Source organism: Oncorhynchus mykiss, chromosome 8, assembly GCF_013265735.2.
Source record: "Oncorhynchus mykiss isolate Arlee chromosome 8, USDA_OmykA_1.1, whole genome shotgun sequence".
NCBI lineage: Eukaryota > Metazoa > Chordata > Actinopteri > Salmoniformes > Salmonidae > Oncorhynchus > Oncorhynchus mykiss.
The window spans coordinates 66,668,986-66,683,674 of NC_048572.1; the positions used below are offsets into that span (position 1 = coordinate 66,668,986).

General features: G+C 41.5%; 1 protein-coding gene and 1 pseudogene across 3 annotated transcripts; one reads left to right on the top strand and one right to left on the bottom strand.

Annotated features, from left to right (window-relative positions):
• The first annotated feature begins 2,117 nt into the window (after positions 1-2,117).
• LOC110530967 lies at positions 2,118-3,622 on the top strand (annotated as a pseudogene).
• Positions 3,475-13,962, bottom strand: elovl1a (ELOVL fatty acid elongase 1a). Of its 3 annotated transcripts, none has more exons than XM_021613412.2 (9): positions 13,669-13,955; positions 10,098-10,197; positions 6,604-6,703; positions 6,294-6,484; positions 6,074-6,154; positions 5,883-5,939; positions 5,595-5,700; positions 5,207-5,346; positions 3,475-5,083 (listed from the first exon to the last, which is right to left on the bottom strand). In XM_021613412.2, exons 3-9 carry the CDS (start codon positions 6,662-6,664, stop codon positions 4,769-4,771), a joined length of 951 nt encoding a protein of 316 aa, XP_021469087.1. In that variant the 5' UTR covers positions 6,665-6,703; positions 10,098-10,197; positions 13,669-13,955; the 3' UTR covers positions 3,475-4,768. The 3 variants fall into 3 exon arrangements, with proteins under 3 accessions (XP_021469087.1, XP_021469086.1, XP_021469085.1); XM_021613411.2 differs by having other exon boundaries at positions 10,098-10,205; XM_021613410.2 differs by lacking the exon at positions 10,098-10,197 and having other exon boundaries at positions 13,669-13,962.
• Between the last annotated feature and the right edge of the window lie 727 nt (positions 13,963-14,689).

Sequence of the window (14,689 nt, forward strand, 5' to 3'; positions counted from 1 at the left end):
TTTTGTCAAACTCATCAAGGTGCACCGCCCTGTTAAATTCATGATAATTGATTTAATCTGTAGCTTCATAGCATGGTTTCCGAGTAATAGTGGGAGGCCAGACCACACACCATATCATCACGTGACTCCAAGTTTACTTCGATATGAAGGTTATTGTATCAATATGTGCGCAAAAATTACTTTCCACCTGCTTTTGTCGCATAATTATTTTTACTGACATAAAAGATTCCACCATGTGAACGAACAAATTATCTATCTGCATTGATAAAATTGAACTGAAATTTCCTGTTTCCATCATAGCTGTCTTGTTTTTTTTTTACAAGGTTTGACTTTACTCGCATAAAAACGTATATCAACTCTTGAAATACTCAGTGTTCTTGATTCTATCCTGTCCTTCGAAAAAGTGTGACAAGATTTTCTTTTGGCGTTGATTATTCAGGAAGTCGACGTCTACCTTTTCCACCAATCAGACTAACGGATACTATTCCGCCACCATGATTACCTTCTAAATATTTTGAATAAACCAATCACTACACTGTATTTAGTCATTTAAAGAAGTGTCGTCATTGTTATTTTGAAATGTCGAATTTGACTTACTGCAGAAAGAAACACGTACCGGTAAAGTTTGGGACGCTAAAGTACATTTTCTCAATAAAAACGTGTGGAATTAAGTTGGATTAAGTAGCGTAGCACACGTTTGTTAACACCGACATTGAATGTTTTGTTGAATGGAATGTAAATACTAAATGACGGGGAAAGGCAGCAAATTTGCCAGGTCGCTAACGTTAGCTAGTTAACATTATCCGTTTAATTTGATGTAACATTAGAACTAACGTCAGTGAATTGAGTTGGCAAAGATTAGCTACATGTGCATTTTATTTAGCAAAGTAACTATATACGTTTTTGTTAGTATAGTTAAACAAAAATGTGGATTTATTATTGTACCCTGCAGGGAGCCCAAAAGGCAGATTCGAACATGGCCCAATATGGATTCAAGAATGGCATTCATAGCATTCTGAAGCTTGATATGCCAATCACAAACGCGCCCATGGCGAGGAGGCAAAGAAAAGCCATTTCGTCCACGTCTACCAACAGTGCCAACACCAGCGCTCTTTAGCAGGTAGCTAACTATTATGCTTTTCACCTTTTCCCAACTGCATTTGCTTCTGTTTACTGCCTTTCAGCTGTCTATGGGTGTGGCACTGTTGGCTGTCAGTAGTTTCACCAATGGTTCCACTAATTTGCCCCTCTCTTTCTTAGGTAAAAATGGTAAGTGCACAACTTCAAAGGCCAGTGGGGACTGTTACATTCCCACTAGGAATAACAAACAGATGGACTTGGGAAGCTTCCTGCTTTCAAAGAAAAATGAGCCTATGGCCACAAACCCCTCCACAGCAACATCAGTGAGGCTCTTTAACATTGCACATCAGCACATTTAGTTAATGCATTGTAAGTCAACAGCTGCACATTTGTCTTTGTAGTAGAACCAGAAGGCTTGGTCTGTCACTCAATGGATATGACATTGGTGGGGCAAAGATCTTGCATCTGGGAGGAAAATCCTTGAATGCTCCAGAAGGTAGGCCTACCACTGGTAATGATGGTGTGACTTGTCAGTTGATTTTTGATATCAAAATCTAATGTTCCATTCTTTTTCTTTGCAGGTTACCAGAACAACCTGAAAGTCCTCTACAGTCAAGTTTCTATCCCAGTCTGTCCCAAAAAGACCAGATACATATCATCAGTGTCCGACAGTTTCTTAAAAGCTTCTGAACTCCAAAATGATTTCTGTGTCTCCTGCCAACACCACCACAAATGTCTAAAAACCTGTCTGGTGAGAAGGTACAGAGGGACTTATCCTATAGGTATATCTTAGAGCTCCTGCCAGCACAGTAATTGGCCAGTAACCTACCTACCTGGAGAGTAGTCCTAGCTGTGAGTGAAACATGGGCCTGCTGTTTATGTAAATAACACATAGATTTCAGTGGGAAATTTGCAGAAAGTGATTAAAGCAACTCTCTCAAATTGGGATCCGGCCCTTTCATCTCTACTCTATCGACTTAATTTTATTAGTTGTGGTGGCAGGAGTGTTCTTTTAACTGACTTAACAATTTATTTACCTTTCTCTTCCCACAGATTTGAACCTACTGGACTGGAGCAGTCGGAACCTTTTAGCGGTTGCCCTTCACAACAGTTTACCTGTGAGACGCAGCCCAGGATGACAGTCCTCCTCACGCTCCATCTGCAAAGTTCATGTAAATGTCTGAAGTGAACACCCAGTACTCATCTAAATATTTGGCTTCATTGCAATGTTATGGTGTTGGGGAGAATAATTTGATGTTTTCTGTTTTTAATATTTCACCTGAATTTGACTTACCGTAGTTGTGGGATGTGGAGAACCAGAAGTGTCTACGCAGCATGGCCAGCCACACTGCCAGAGTTGCCAGCCTGAGTTGGAACGATTATATTCTCTCCAGGTAAAGAATCATGTCTTGAATGTCAAATTTGGAAATGTCAAGTCTCTGTCCTGCCAGGATCTTTTGTGATACTTATGCTCAAGATGTTCTAGTCTGTCTAAACAGGCAGCTCAATTCTAATCTTTTTCCCAATTATTCATCTTTTGACTAATCTGATCACTTCATTTGTCAACTGAGCAAAAATAGCGTTAGTGTTTAAACATTTTATGATTTGTTTTTTCAAGAGGCTCCAGATCGGGTCACATCTACCACCATGATGTGAGGGTAGCCGACCACCTCACCCTGTCTGGGCACTCAGGATGTGTGTGGGCTGAAGTGGTCCCCTGACGGAAGATACCTGGCCTCTGGAGGCAACGACAACCTGGTGTATGTGTGGTCAGATGTGCAGGATGGTAGTGGCCAAGGCAGCAGTTCTATCCACTTCTTCAGTGAGCACCAAGGAGCAGTCAAGGTGAACAAATTTTGAACTTAAAAATATCTTGCTGTGAAATTCAAAACTAAAATGTTATTATTGAAGGAAGGAGTTGTTTGTATTACATGACACTTTGCTGCACACTAATTTCTCTTGCAAAAATGTTTTAGGCTTTGGCCTGGTGCCCATGGGAACACAACATTCTTGCTTCTGGAGGTGGCACCAGAGACTGCCACATCCGCATCTGGAATGTCAACTGTGGCTCCTGCATCAATGGTCTGGACACTCGGTCTCAGGTAACTGCACCCACCTTGAACTCTAACAAAATGTACCTTGTTATTACCTCCAGGGCCTTGCTCAGTCATAGCCGCATGTGTATTTGCATACCAGCCATTTTTTAAGTGTTTACTTTCCATAACTGCTATCCCGTATGATCTGAAGTTAACTAGTGTTCTAATCTGCCTTACAGATCTCCTCTTTGATGTTTGCGCCAAACTACAAGGAATTGGTCTCCAGCCACGGATATTCCCACAACAACATAGTCATCTGGTAGTACCCCTCCTTGACTGAAGTGGCAGAGCTCAATGGTAAGTGTCAAATCAAATTTTATTGGTCACATGCAGATGTTTTAGCAATGCTTGTCTGAAACTGCTATTCATTCACTATGTGTAAACTTAACAGCTCTGTGCAGTTGTCATTAATGTCAGTTGACAAAGAGCATTGTCTGACGCTGTAACTCTATCGTAGTCCATCATACTTCTCAAATTCTCAGTGCAGCTCAAGCAATTTCTCCAACTATCAACCCATTCAAATTGAGGACTCGTACCAGAGCTGCATTGGTTGGGAATTGTGGGGAAGTCCGTGTTTGGGCTGTGTATCTTGCAGATGGTCTTGGAGCACACATTTCAAACTAACCTTGGATTTATTCAGGTGTCGAAAGTTCAAAACAAACTTTAAACTGTTTTTATTCACCCCAGGTCATGAGGACAGACTGCTCGACTATTGTCACTGTATCTGGTGATGAAACTGTCCGGTTCTGGAAGAGCTTTGAGCTGGATCCAGTCAAAAAGAAGGCAAATGAGATGAAGTCCACTAGCAGCATTATACACACAGCTATCCAATAATGGACTTCTGTATTGTTTAAGTTATAGATCGCCTCTGAATTGTGTACTTTTTTAATTCACTGAAAAATATTTTCTTGCCTTTGAATATTTTGCTGCCACTTGATAATGATTAATAACTAGTGTTATTGCAAATACTGTTAGGGCACTCAATGTTATTTGTAACCTTTTAACTAGTCAGTTGAGTTCAAAACCCTTTTCATTATTTTCTAGAGTATTGGGCATGTTGCTGACTCAGCACAGTTCCTAGAACTTCTCCAATAGCTATTGCAGACAAATTCGGGTGTGAGTAATGTTCAGTGTCAAACAATGAATGCAATTTACCAGACATCCACTCTGATTGCCCTATGCTGGAAAGCAACAGGTGAGGCCTGACCTGGAGGACCCTTATCAAGAATGCTGCTGTCTTGTGCCTCAAAGTAATGACTGAGTTGGTCAGTGACAAACACCACCTCTTTGAAAGTAACTGTATTTACAAGTGTGTTCCAGTCAAACCAGAAGAGTCCATTTCAAGCCTGGGTTTGAGGTATTAGTGACGTACAGTTAAAACACACCATGTTCCCTCAACTACCCACAATTTAAAAGTGTGGCAAGTAGGGAATAACTGCCAAGTCCATAACGCCATTCATATTCCACGAACTGCAGATAAATATAAAGTGATCAGTAGCTAAGAGTATACTTTCTTGGAATCTTTGGCATTTCAGGCTCCTTCAGACAGTTGTTTCCCCCCCCCCCCCCCCCCCCCTTCCAAAAGGACGAAACTAGACTTCCTTCACTTTGCCTAGTTGGTTATGGCCGTTGACACGATGTGCTGTCCCGTTGCTATTCTCCAGTGGCTTGCTGTTGATGACCACTGTAACGTCGCCGTTAATAACGGCATTCTGCTTTAGCTTCTCCATAGTTGCCGTAGGCAGCCGTTTCCCCTTCACGTAGGCCTGAATCCAGAAGTTGGAGAATAGTAGGAAGAAGAAGGTGCCGTACATCCAGATAAGGTGAATGAACATGGGCACCTGAAAGTCACACTTCTCCATGAAGTAGTACTGAGAGATGTGAAGTGAGATCAGCACAAACTGGATCTATAGAAGGAAGAACATTTTGATGTGAAGTTTGCACGAGAGTCACCAATTCACAGCTATCCACAAATGCTCCCCTTTAACATACTTTCTTCCAATAGTACATCATTAAGAAATAACACCCACCAGCTGGATTGCGGTCATGTACTTCTTCCACCAGAGGTATTTTTGGAAGCGAGGTCCGGCAGCGGACAGGCCGTAGTAGGTGTACATGATGACGTGGACACAGCAGTTGACCATGGCATGGAACGAGCTCATTCCCCCTGCTGGAGGTTCACAAAGACAGTATTAAAACAAACGTAATCCGAGAGTAATTCTTAAATCACAGGGGGATGACAAAATAAATGTTACTAAATGGATTTTGTTTAGTGTTCTTATTCCCTTGTAAAATTGCAGAAGATTCGTTGTGATAAAGATTTTTTTAAACAACCCCCCCCCCCAAAAAAAAAGTTAATGTTAAACAGGTTACATGACCAGCTGTAAGCACACTGCATTGTGATGAGGTCAAGCTTACCAGGAGCAATGGTAATTCCCCACCACCACGTGAAGGGCATGAAGGAGTGATGGAAGACATGTAGAAATGTGATCTGGCTGTGTTTCTTACGCAGCACAAAGAAAAACTGAAAATCAGACAAGAGCTCAAGTTACTTAAAGCAAACATTGTTCAGAAATCTCCATTTGTATTTTACTAAGGGTGTCGGAGAAAGATGCAGTCAGAATATGTACAAAATCTAAATGATTTAAGCTAGCATCAAACATTTTATTCACAAACATGATGTTCTGATAGAGAAATCGCTCTTACGGTGTCCAGAAGCTCAGTGAATTTAGAGAACAAAAACCACCAGGCCACTTGAACCATCTGACAAAAAGAGAAAAAAGTACAGACAAATAGCACAGAATAAAAATCACATATGCATATTTGAATGTAAAGTAAAACACACATTTCATGGAGATGCAATACAGATTCTCTCAAAAAAACAACAAGATATATACCCTTAGAGCCCGTGGGTTGCTTGAGTAGTCACACAGGTCACATCTCCAGGTAAAAGTGGTTCCCCATCCTGACATCAGGAACTGCAAAGGCAAAGCACAGAACTCGCTGTCACATCAATTCATAAACGCTGGGAAAAGTCTTACTACAGTATAGTAGGTCTTCACAACAAGGCTCTTTGAAGAACTTTCATTCTCCTGAATAACTAAATGATTTGCTCACCTCATAGACTAGGAAGGCATTTAGGGACACCATGCTGAAGTTATAGATGATCATGGCTGTTTTGAGGTTATATGGCTTGCGGTTGGCCATCAACAGAGGCCCTGCGTACAGCGAGAAGAACACATAGCCCATCAGGATGCTGGTCATCTGGAAGGGGGTCCGCATCAACGGGTAGGGCAACAACCGGTGGTCTGAGGACAAGAAATCAAGCAATTCAATATTTGAGACCACAATACAGTATGGTACAAACTGCAAATCACCAAATTGATGCAAATTAAAATAAAATATAAACTCATGCGAAAGCACTCACCCGTTCTCTGCAATACATACTCATAAAACACCATAATATTGGATTCCACTTCTCGCAGCATCTTGATGGCCTCTTTTCTCCTTTATTCAGTCAAAAAACCCTGAAATATACAGACAAAAATACAATTAGCTTGAAAAAAACATTTGGTGGTGATAATGGCAGGTTATGCCTACAGGGGATGCAATAATGTGTACTGAGACCTATAGAGACGTAAGATGATGAACAAAGCACTGCCACATGGCCTCCCACACTAAACAAACAGGCAGCTGCACAGGCCCATCATATAACTGAACACGAGGCTCTGCTTTGATGACGGACTGATAATAAAACAATACAACACTTGCTTTATTGGTCCATTAGCACAGATATACTCTCTTATTGTTGTCACCGTAGTACCCAACATGACACATCACAGGCTGGAAGCAGCACAGGGGCTGCGGCAGAGCAGCTTCCCTGGTGCACTTAGGGGTAAAGTGCCTTGCTCCAGGGCACAATGCGGTAGGTATTATAAGGGGATATTGATAGACAAACAAAAGCTTCACGACAATAAAAACCGTTGCAGAGGGCACTTTAGTCCATTTGGCCATGTACTGTATGTCAGTCAATGTCAAATAGATCCTACTGGGAATATTCATAAGTAGCCTTTGTAATATTACTGTCACTTTTCTATAATAGCCAAGTGTTATATTCAACTATTAGCCATGGATATAAAATCAGACTTGGGTTCAAATACTATTTCAAATATACTACCATTCAAAAGTTTGGGGTCACTTAGAAAAGGTCCTTATTTTTGAAAGAAAAATCACATTTTTTGTCCATTAAAATAACATCAAATTGATCAAAAATACAGTGTAGACATTGTTAATGTTGTAAAAGACTATTGTAGCTGGAAACAGCAGATTTTGAATGGAATATCTACATAGGCGTACAGAGGCCCATTCAGCATCAGCAACCATCACTCCTGTGTTCCACTGGCACGATGTGATTGCTAATCCAAGTTTATCATTTTAAAAAAGGCTAATGATCATTAGAAAACCCTGTTGCAATTATGTTAGCACAGCTAAAAACGGTTGTCCTGCTTGAAGCAATAAAACGGGCCTTCTTTAGACGAGTTGAGTATCAGCATGTGTGGGTTCGATTACAGGTTCAAAATGGGCAGAAACAAAGAACTTCCTTCTGAAATTCGTCAGTCTATTCTTGTTCTGAGAAATTAAGGCTTTTCCATGCTAGAAATTGCCAAGAAACTGAAGATCTGGTACAACGCTGTGTATTACACCCTTCACAGAACAGTGCAAACTGGCACTAACCAGAACAGAAAGAGTGGGAGGCCCCGGTGCACAACTGAGCAAGAGGACAAGTACATTAGTGTCTAGTTTTAGAAAGACACCTCACAAGTCCTCAACTGGCAGCTTCATTAAATAGTACCCACAAAACACCAGTCTCAACAGTGAAGAGGCGACTCCTGGTAGCACCTCCATGCTCTGGACACTACGCTGACAGACACAGCAAACCTTCTTGCCATAGTTCGCATTGATGTGCCATCCTGGATGAGCTGCACTACCTGAGCCACTTGTGTGGGTTGTACGCTCCGTCTCATGCTACCACTAGAGTGAAAGCACCACCAGCATTCAAAAGTGACCAAAACATCAGCCAGGAAGCATAGGAACTGAGAAGTGGTCTGTGGTCACCACCTGCAGAACCATTCCTTTATTGGGGGTGTCTTGCTAATTGCCTATAATTTCCACCTGTTGTCTATTCCATTTGCACAACAGCATGTGAAATGTATTGTCAATCAGTGTTGCTTCCTAAGTGGACAGTTTGATTTCACAGAAGTGTGATTGACTTGGAGTTACATTGTGTTGTTTAAGTGTTCACTTTATTTTTTCTAGCAGTATATACACTGGTTTGCTGTGTCTGTCAGCGTAGTGTCTAGAGCATGGAGGCGCTACCAGGAGACAGGCCAGTACATCAGGAGACGTGGAGGACACCGTAGGAGGGCAACAACCCAGCAGCAGGACCGCTACCTCCACATTTTTGCAAGGAGGAGCAGGAGGAGCACTGCCAGAGCCCTGCAAAATGACCTCCAGCAGGCCACAAATGTGCATGTGTCTGCTCAAACGGTCAGAAACAGACTCCATGAGGGCCCGACGTCCACAGGTGGGGGTTGTGCTTTACAGCCCAACACCGTGCAGGACGTTTGGCATTTGCCAGAGAACACAAAGATTGGCAAGTTCGCCACTGGCGCCCTGTGCTCTTCACAGATGAAAGCAGGTTCACACTGAGCACATGACAGACGTGACAGAGTCTGGAGACGCCGTGGAGAACGTTCTGCTGCCTGCAACATCCTCCAGCATGGCCGGTTTGGGTCAGTCATGGTGTGGGGTGGCATTTCTTTGGGGGGCCGCACAGCCCTCCAAGTGTTCGCCAGAGGTAGCCTGACTGCCATTAGGTACCGAGATGAGATCCTCAGACCCCTTGTGAGACCATATGCTGGTGCGGTTGGCCCTGGGTTCCTCCTAATGCAAGACAATGCTAGACCTCATGTGGCTGGAGTGTGTCAGCAGTTCCTGCAAGAGGAACGTATTGATGCTATGGACTGGCCCGCCCATTCCCCAGACCTGAATCCAATTGAGCACATCTGGGCCATCATGTCTCGCTCCATCCACCAACGCCACGTTGCACCACAGACTGTCCAGGAGTTGACGGATGCTTTAGTCCAGGTCTGGGAGGAGATCCCTCAAGAGACCATTCACCACCTCATCAGGAGCATGCCCAGGCATTGTAGGAAGGTCATACAGGCACGTGGAGGCCACACACACTACTGAGCCTCATTTTGACTTGTTTTAAGGACATTACATCAAAGTTGGATCAGCCTGTAGTGTGGAAATTCCACTTTAATTTTGAGTGTGACTCCAAATCCAGACCTCCATGGGTTGATAAATTTGATTTCCATTGATAATTAGTGTGATTTTGTTGTCAGCACATTCAACTATGTAAATACAAAAGTATTTAATAAGAATATTTAATTCATTCAGATCTAGGATGTGTTATTTTAGTATTCCCTTTATTTTGTTGAGCAGTGTATATAAAATAGTTTAATCAATTTCAGAATAAGGCTGTAACGTAACAAATGTGGAAAAATTAAAGGGGTCTGAATACTTTCTGAATGCATCTACTATATAGGCTTTAGCATCGAGTCAAACTAAAATCAATCTGTCCACTTAACTAATAAAATCATATTCTCACAAACAGACAATGATTTATCAGTGACCCAAGCCTTGCTCAAATCATTCCCACCATGTTGTCGTTGAGCTGTCAAGAAACCCAGAAAAGTGAGGAAAAAATTAATTAAAATAAAATAAATAATAAATAAATAAATAAATAAAAATCGCCCATATTAACATATGTAGCCTAAGTAACAATGTTCATGAAATCGATAACTAGTAACATAACATTCATATACTGACTATCTCTGAACTCAAATAATATAATACCTTTGATGATACAGTGGTAGCAATACATGGTTTCAACATCTTCAGAAGAGGCAGGAATGCCAATGGTAGGAGGTGTTGCCGTTTATGTTCAGTCATATTCCTGTAAAGCTTAGAGAAGATCTCATGTCAAATGCTGTTGAAGTAATATGCCTACAGGTTCACCTGCCTCACCTAAAGCCCATTCTTGTAGGTAGTTGCTATAGACCACCAAGTGCTAATTGTCAGTATCTGGATAATGTGTGAAATGCTTGATAATGTATGTAATATCAACCTAAATATTGACTAGCTGTCAAGCTGCCCACCCAAAAAAGCTTCAAACTGTAACTAGTGCCTGCAACCTGGTTCAGGTTATCAGTGAACCTACCAGTGTATTTACAAACAGCATAGGAATGTATTGATTATATATCTTAACTAATGCTGCAGAAATATGCTCTAAAGCAGTATCCAAATCCATAGGAGGTATAGATAATAATATAGTAGCCATATCTAGAAAAACCAAAGTTCCAAAGTCTGGTCCTAATATAGTGTATAAGAGGTCATACAATAAGTTCTATGCTGAAGATGTAAAGCATATTTACTGGTCTGTGGTGTGTAATGAGGAGCAACCAAACACTACACTGGACACGTTTATGAAATGAATAATTTCAGTTACTAATAAGCATGCACCCACTAAGAAAATGACTAAATGTATAAATCCCAGTGGATTGAGGAATTTAAACATTTTATGGTTGAGAGGGATGAGGCAAAATGAATGGCAAACAAGTCTGACACATCCATGCATAACTGACCAAATAACAAAAGACAAGCATTATAATTTTGCATTCTAAAATGTGAGTGTGGAAGAGGTGAAAATGTTTTGGTCTATCAATAATGACAAGCCACCGGGGTCTGACAACTTGGATGGAAAATTACTGAGGATGATATTGCCAGTCCTATTTGACATCTCTTCAATCTAAGAAAGTGTGTGCCCTCAGGCCTGGAGGGAAGCTAAAGTCATTCCACTACCCAAGAATAGTAAGTCCCCCTTTAGTAGCTCAAACAGCGAACTAATCAGCCTGTTACCAACCCTCAGTAAACCTTTGGGGGTGAAAAAAATGGTGTTTGTCCAGATACGCCATTTCACAGGAAAAAACAAAAAACAAAATACAACACATTTTCTGAACGATTATACGAAGGGCATTCAACATGTACGGCACTTACACAAATTACGGATGATTGGCTACAATAAATTGATAATAAAAAAGGTGGGAGCTGTTGTGTTAGACTTCAGTGGCTGACATTATTGATCATAATCTGCTGCTGGGAAAACTTCTGCTATATTGTGGATCGAGAGTTACCCATCTAACAGAACACCAAGGGTGTTCTTTAATGGAAGCCTAATCTAGGTAGAGTCAGGCATTCCCCAGGGCAGCGGTCTAGGCCCCTTACCTTTTTCAATCTTTACTAATGACCTACCACTGAGAAAGCCTGATCGCTATGTATGCTGATGACTTAACATTATACACGTCAGATACCACAGCAAGTGAAATCACTGCAACACTTAAATAGCTGCAGTCAGTTTCAGAATGGGTGTCAAGAAACAAGTTTGTACTAAATATTTCTAAAACTAAAAGCATTGTATTTGGGACAAATAATTCACTAAAACCTAAACAAAACCTTATGAATAATGTGGATATTGAGCAAGTTGAGGAGACTAAACTGCTTGGGGAAAGCCTGGATTGTAAACTGTCATGGTCAAAACATATTGATGCCACAGTAGCTAAGATGGGGAGAGGTCTGTCCATAATAAAGCTCTGCTCTGCCTGCTTAAGAACGCGATCAACAAGGCAGGTCCTACAGGCCCTAGTTTTGTGGCACCTGGACTACTGTTCAGTCATGTGGTCATGTGACACAAAGAGGGACTTACAATTGGCCAAAAACAGGACTGCACGGCTGGCCCTTAGATGTACATTGAGAGCGAACATTAATAAAGATGCATGTCAATCTCTCCTGGCTCAAGGTAGAGGAGAGATTGACTCCATCACTACAGAAGTATCAACATATTGATTGCACCGAGCGGTCTGTTTAAACTACTACTAGCACACAGCAGGGTCTGAAGAGACAGACACGCATACACACGATAACATACGCACTATACACACACATGTACAAAAGGGCACACCCTTAATGTCTTGTGAAATGTAATGTTTTTTAAAATTGTATATATGGCAGTAGTTTTACAAAGTGCTTGTTCAGCAGTATTTAACATTTCCTTAGCTACTCCTTAGACAATGAAGTGTTCTCTCAATGACTAACATAGACAGTCAAACAGGTGAGGCAGAGAGGTGAACTGGTTTGAACAGCCAGTATGTGGTATGAGGTCACTAGATAGGAATGGATGAGGAGTTGATTGAGAAAAATGACAGGAAGATGGAATGGGATGGAGGTGAGCCGGCAAACTAAGGACAGAGAGAGCGAGAGAATGAATGTGGGACACTACTTTTTATGTCATTTCCATACAATGCAATAAAACCAATTGCACACATGACAAAGATGGGACAGTCATCATATCCACCAAGGGTCTCAATACAAGACCTACAGGCAAAAGTGTCATCATATCCACCAAGGGTCTCAATACAAGACCTACAGGTAAAAGTGTCATCATATCCACCAAGGGTCTCAATACAAGACCTACAGGTAAAAGTGTCATCATATCCACCAAGGGTCTCAATACAAGACCTACAGGTAAAAGTGTCATCATATCCACCAAGGGTCTCAATACAAGACCTACAGGTAAAAGTGTCATCATATCCACCAAGGGTCTCAATACAAGACCTACAGGTAAAAGTGTCATCATATCCACCAAGGGTCTCAATACAAGACCTACAGGTAAGAGTGTCATCATATCCACCAAGGGTCTCAATACAAGACCTACAGGTAAAAGTGTCATCATATCCACCAAGGGTCTCAATACAAGACCTACAGGTAAAAGTGTCATCATATCCACCAAGGGTCTCAATACAAGACCTACAGGCAAAAGTGTCATCATATCCACCAAGGGTCTCAATACAAGACCTACAGGCAAAAGTGTCATCATATCCACCAAGGGTCTCAATACAAGACCTACAGGTAAAAGTGTCATCATATCCACCAAGGGTCTCAATACAAGACCTACAGGTAAAAGTGTCATCATATCCACCAAGGGTCTCAATACAAGACCTACAGGTAAAAGTGTCATCATATCCACCAAGGGTCTCAATACAAGACCTACAGGTAAAAGTGTCATCATATCCACCAAGGGTCTCAATACAAGACCTACAGGTAAAAGTGTCATCATATCCACCAAGGGTCTCAATACAAGACCTACAGGTAAAAGTGTCATCATATCCACCAAGGGTCTCAATACAAGACCTACAGGTAAAAGTGTCATCATATCCACCAAGGGTCTCAATACAAGACCTACAGGTAAAAGGAAAACCTGCCCTGACAGTTTGGGTATGTGTTATAAGAGTAAAAAACTTGAAGTAAAGTAAATAGACAGCAGTGTTAGATGGAGTATAACACTGAGCGTCACTGGTAACACAAGACTCACCTGCCGAGTTGTCCTGTACTCTGCCCAAATCGTCAGTCCTTCAGGCACATATACAAGAGAGTCACAACCACTGAGCTCACAATGATCCAGGCCCAGCAAAACAGAAGAGTCAAAGAGAGATTAACTGAAGAAAATAAAAAAAGAGTGCTTGTTTCTTCCTTGAAGTCCTCAAAAGTTTGACGGTCTAGAAATAGGCCACATAAAGCCAGGGCAGATTAAGTCAGAAAGAGAGAGATGAGGACAGCTATATGACTCATTCAACTCAGATTTAAACCCTCAAGGCCAAGCACACTACTTAGTGACAACGCCCACCTAGTTTCAGGACCACACCCTGTTTCAACATCTAGACTCTCGCTCCCCTAACCACTACCTCTCTCTGATTGGTTCAGCAGAAAAAGAGGGATTGGCCATTGGTCGTCTGAGAAGGTTGTGTATCTGAAGGTAGTAAGTGAGGGAGAATCCAGTAGCGACCTCTTGAGAGATTGAATGGTCTCTTTGTTAAACAATGGCCCCCCATCACATAGCACACATGTATGTAACAAAAACTAACATCCCATATGTGACAAGAATGACTAATGAAAATGTAAAAGGATTGGAAAATATCTGTCTTCCCATTGCTTGGGAGCTCAACATAAAATTGCAAAGCATTGATATTCAGGAATAATTTGCTAGCAACAATATAATTTTAGGAACTTTGCTCTTAGAATTTTTAGTACATGTTAGTGATATTGAAGTTTGAGAAAACATCCATTTCTGATGCTCCTATAATTTCCCTGTTTCAATTAGTATCATCATCAATCTTTACATCATTGTAATTCTGATCATCATAATCATAAAACCCAATCGTCAACCCAGAGTCAGAGCTACAGGTGAATAATTATGAGGCATGGGGATTTGACAGGGAATAATGGGGATTTAATGCCTGAGGGATCGTCACCCAGAGACAGGCACGGAGTTTGCGCTGGTGGGTCCTACTTACTGTACACCGCCACAGTATGACAGGTTCCACTATCTCCCAGTA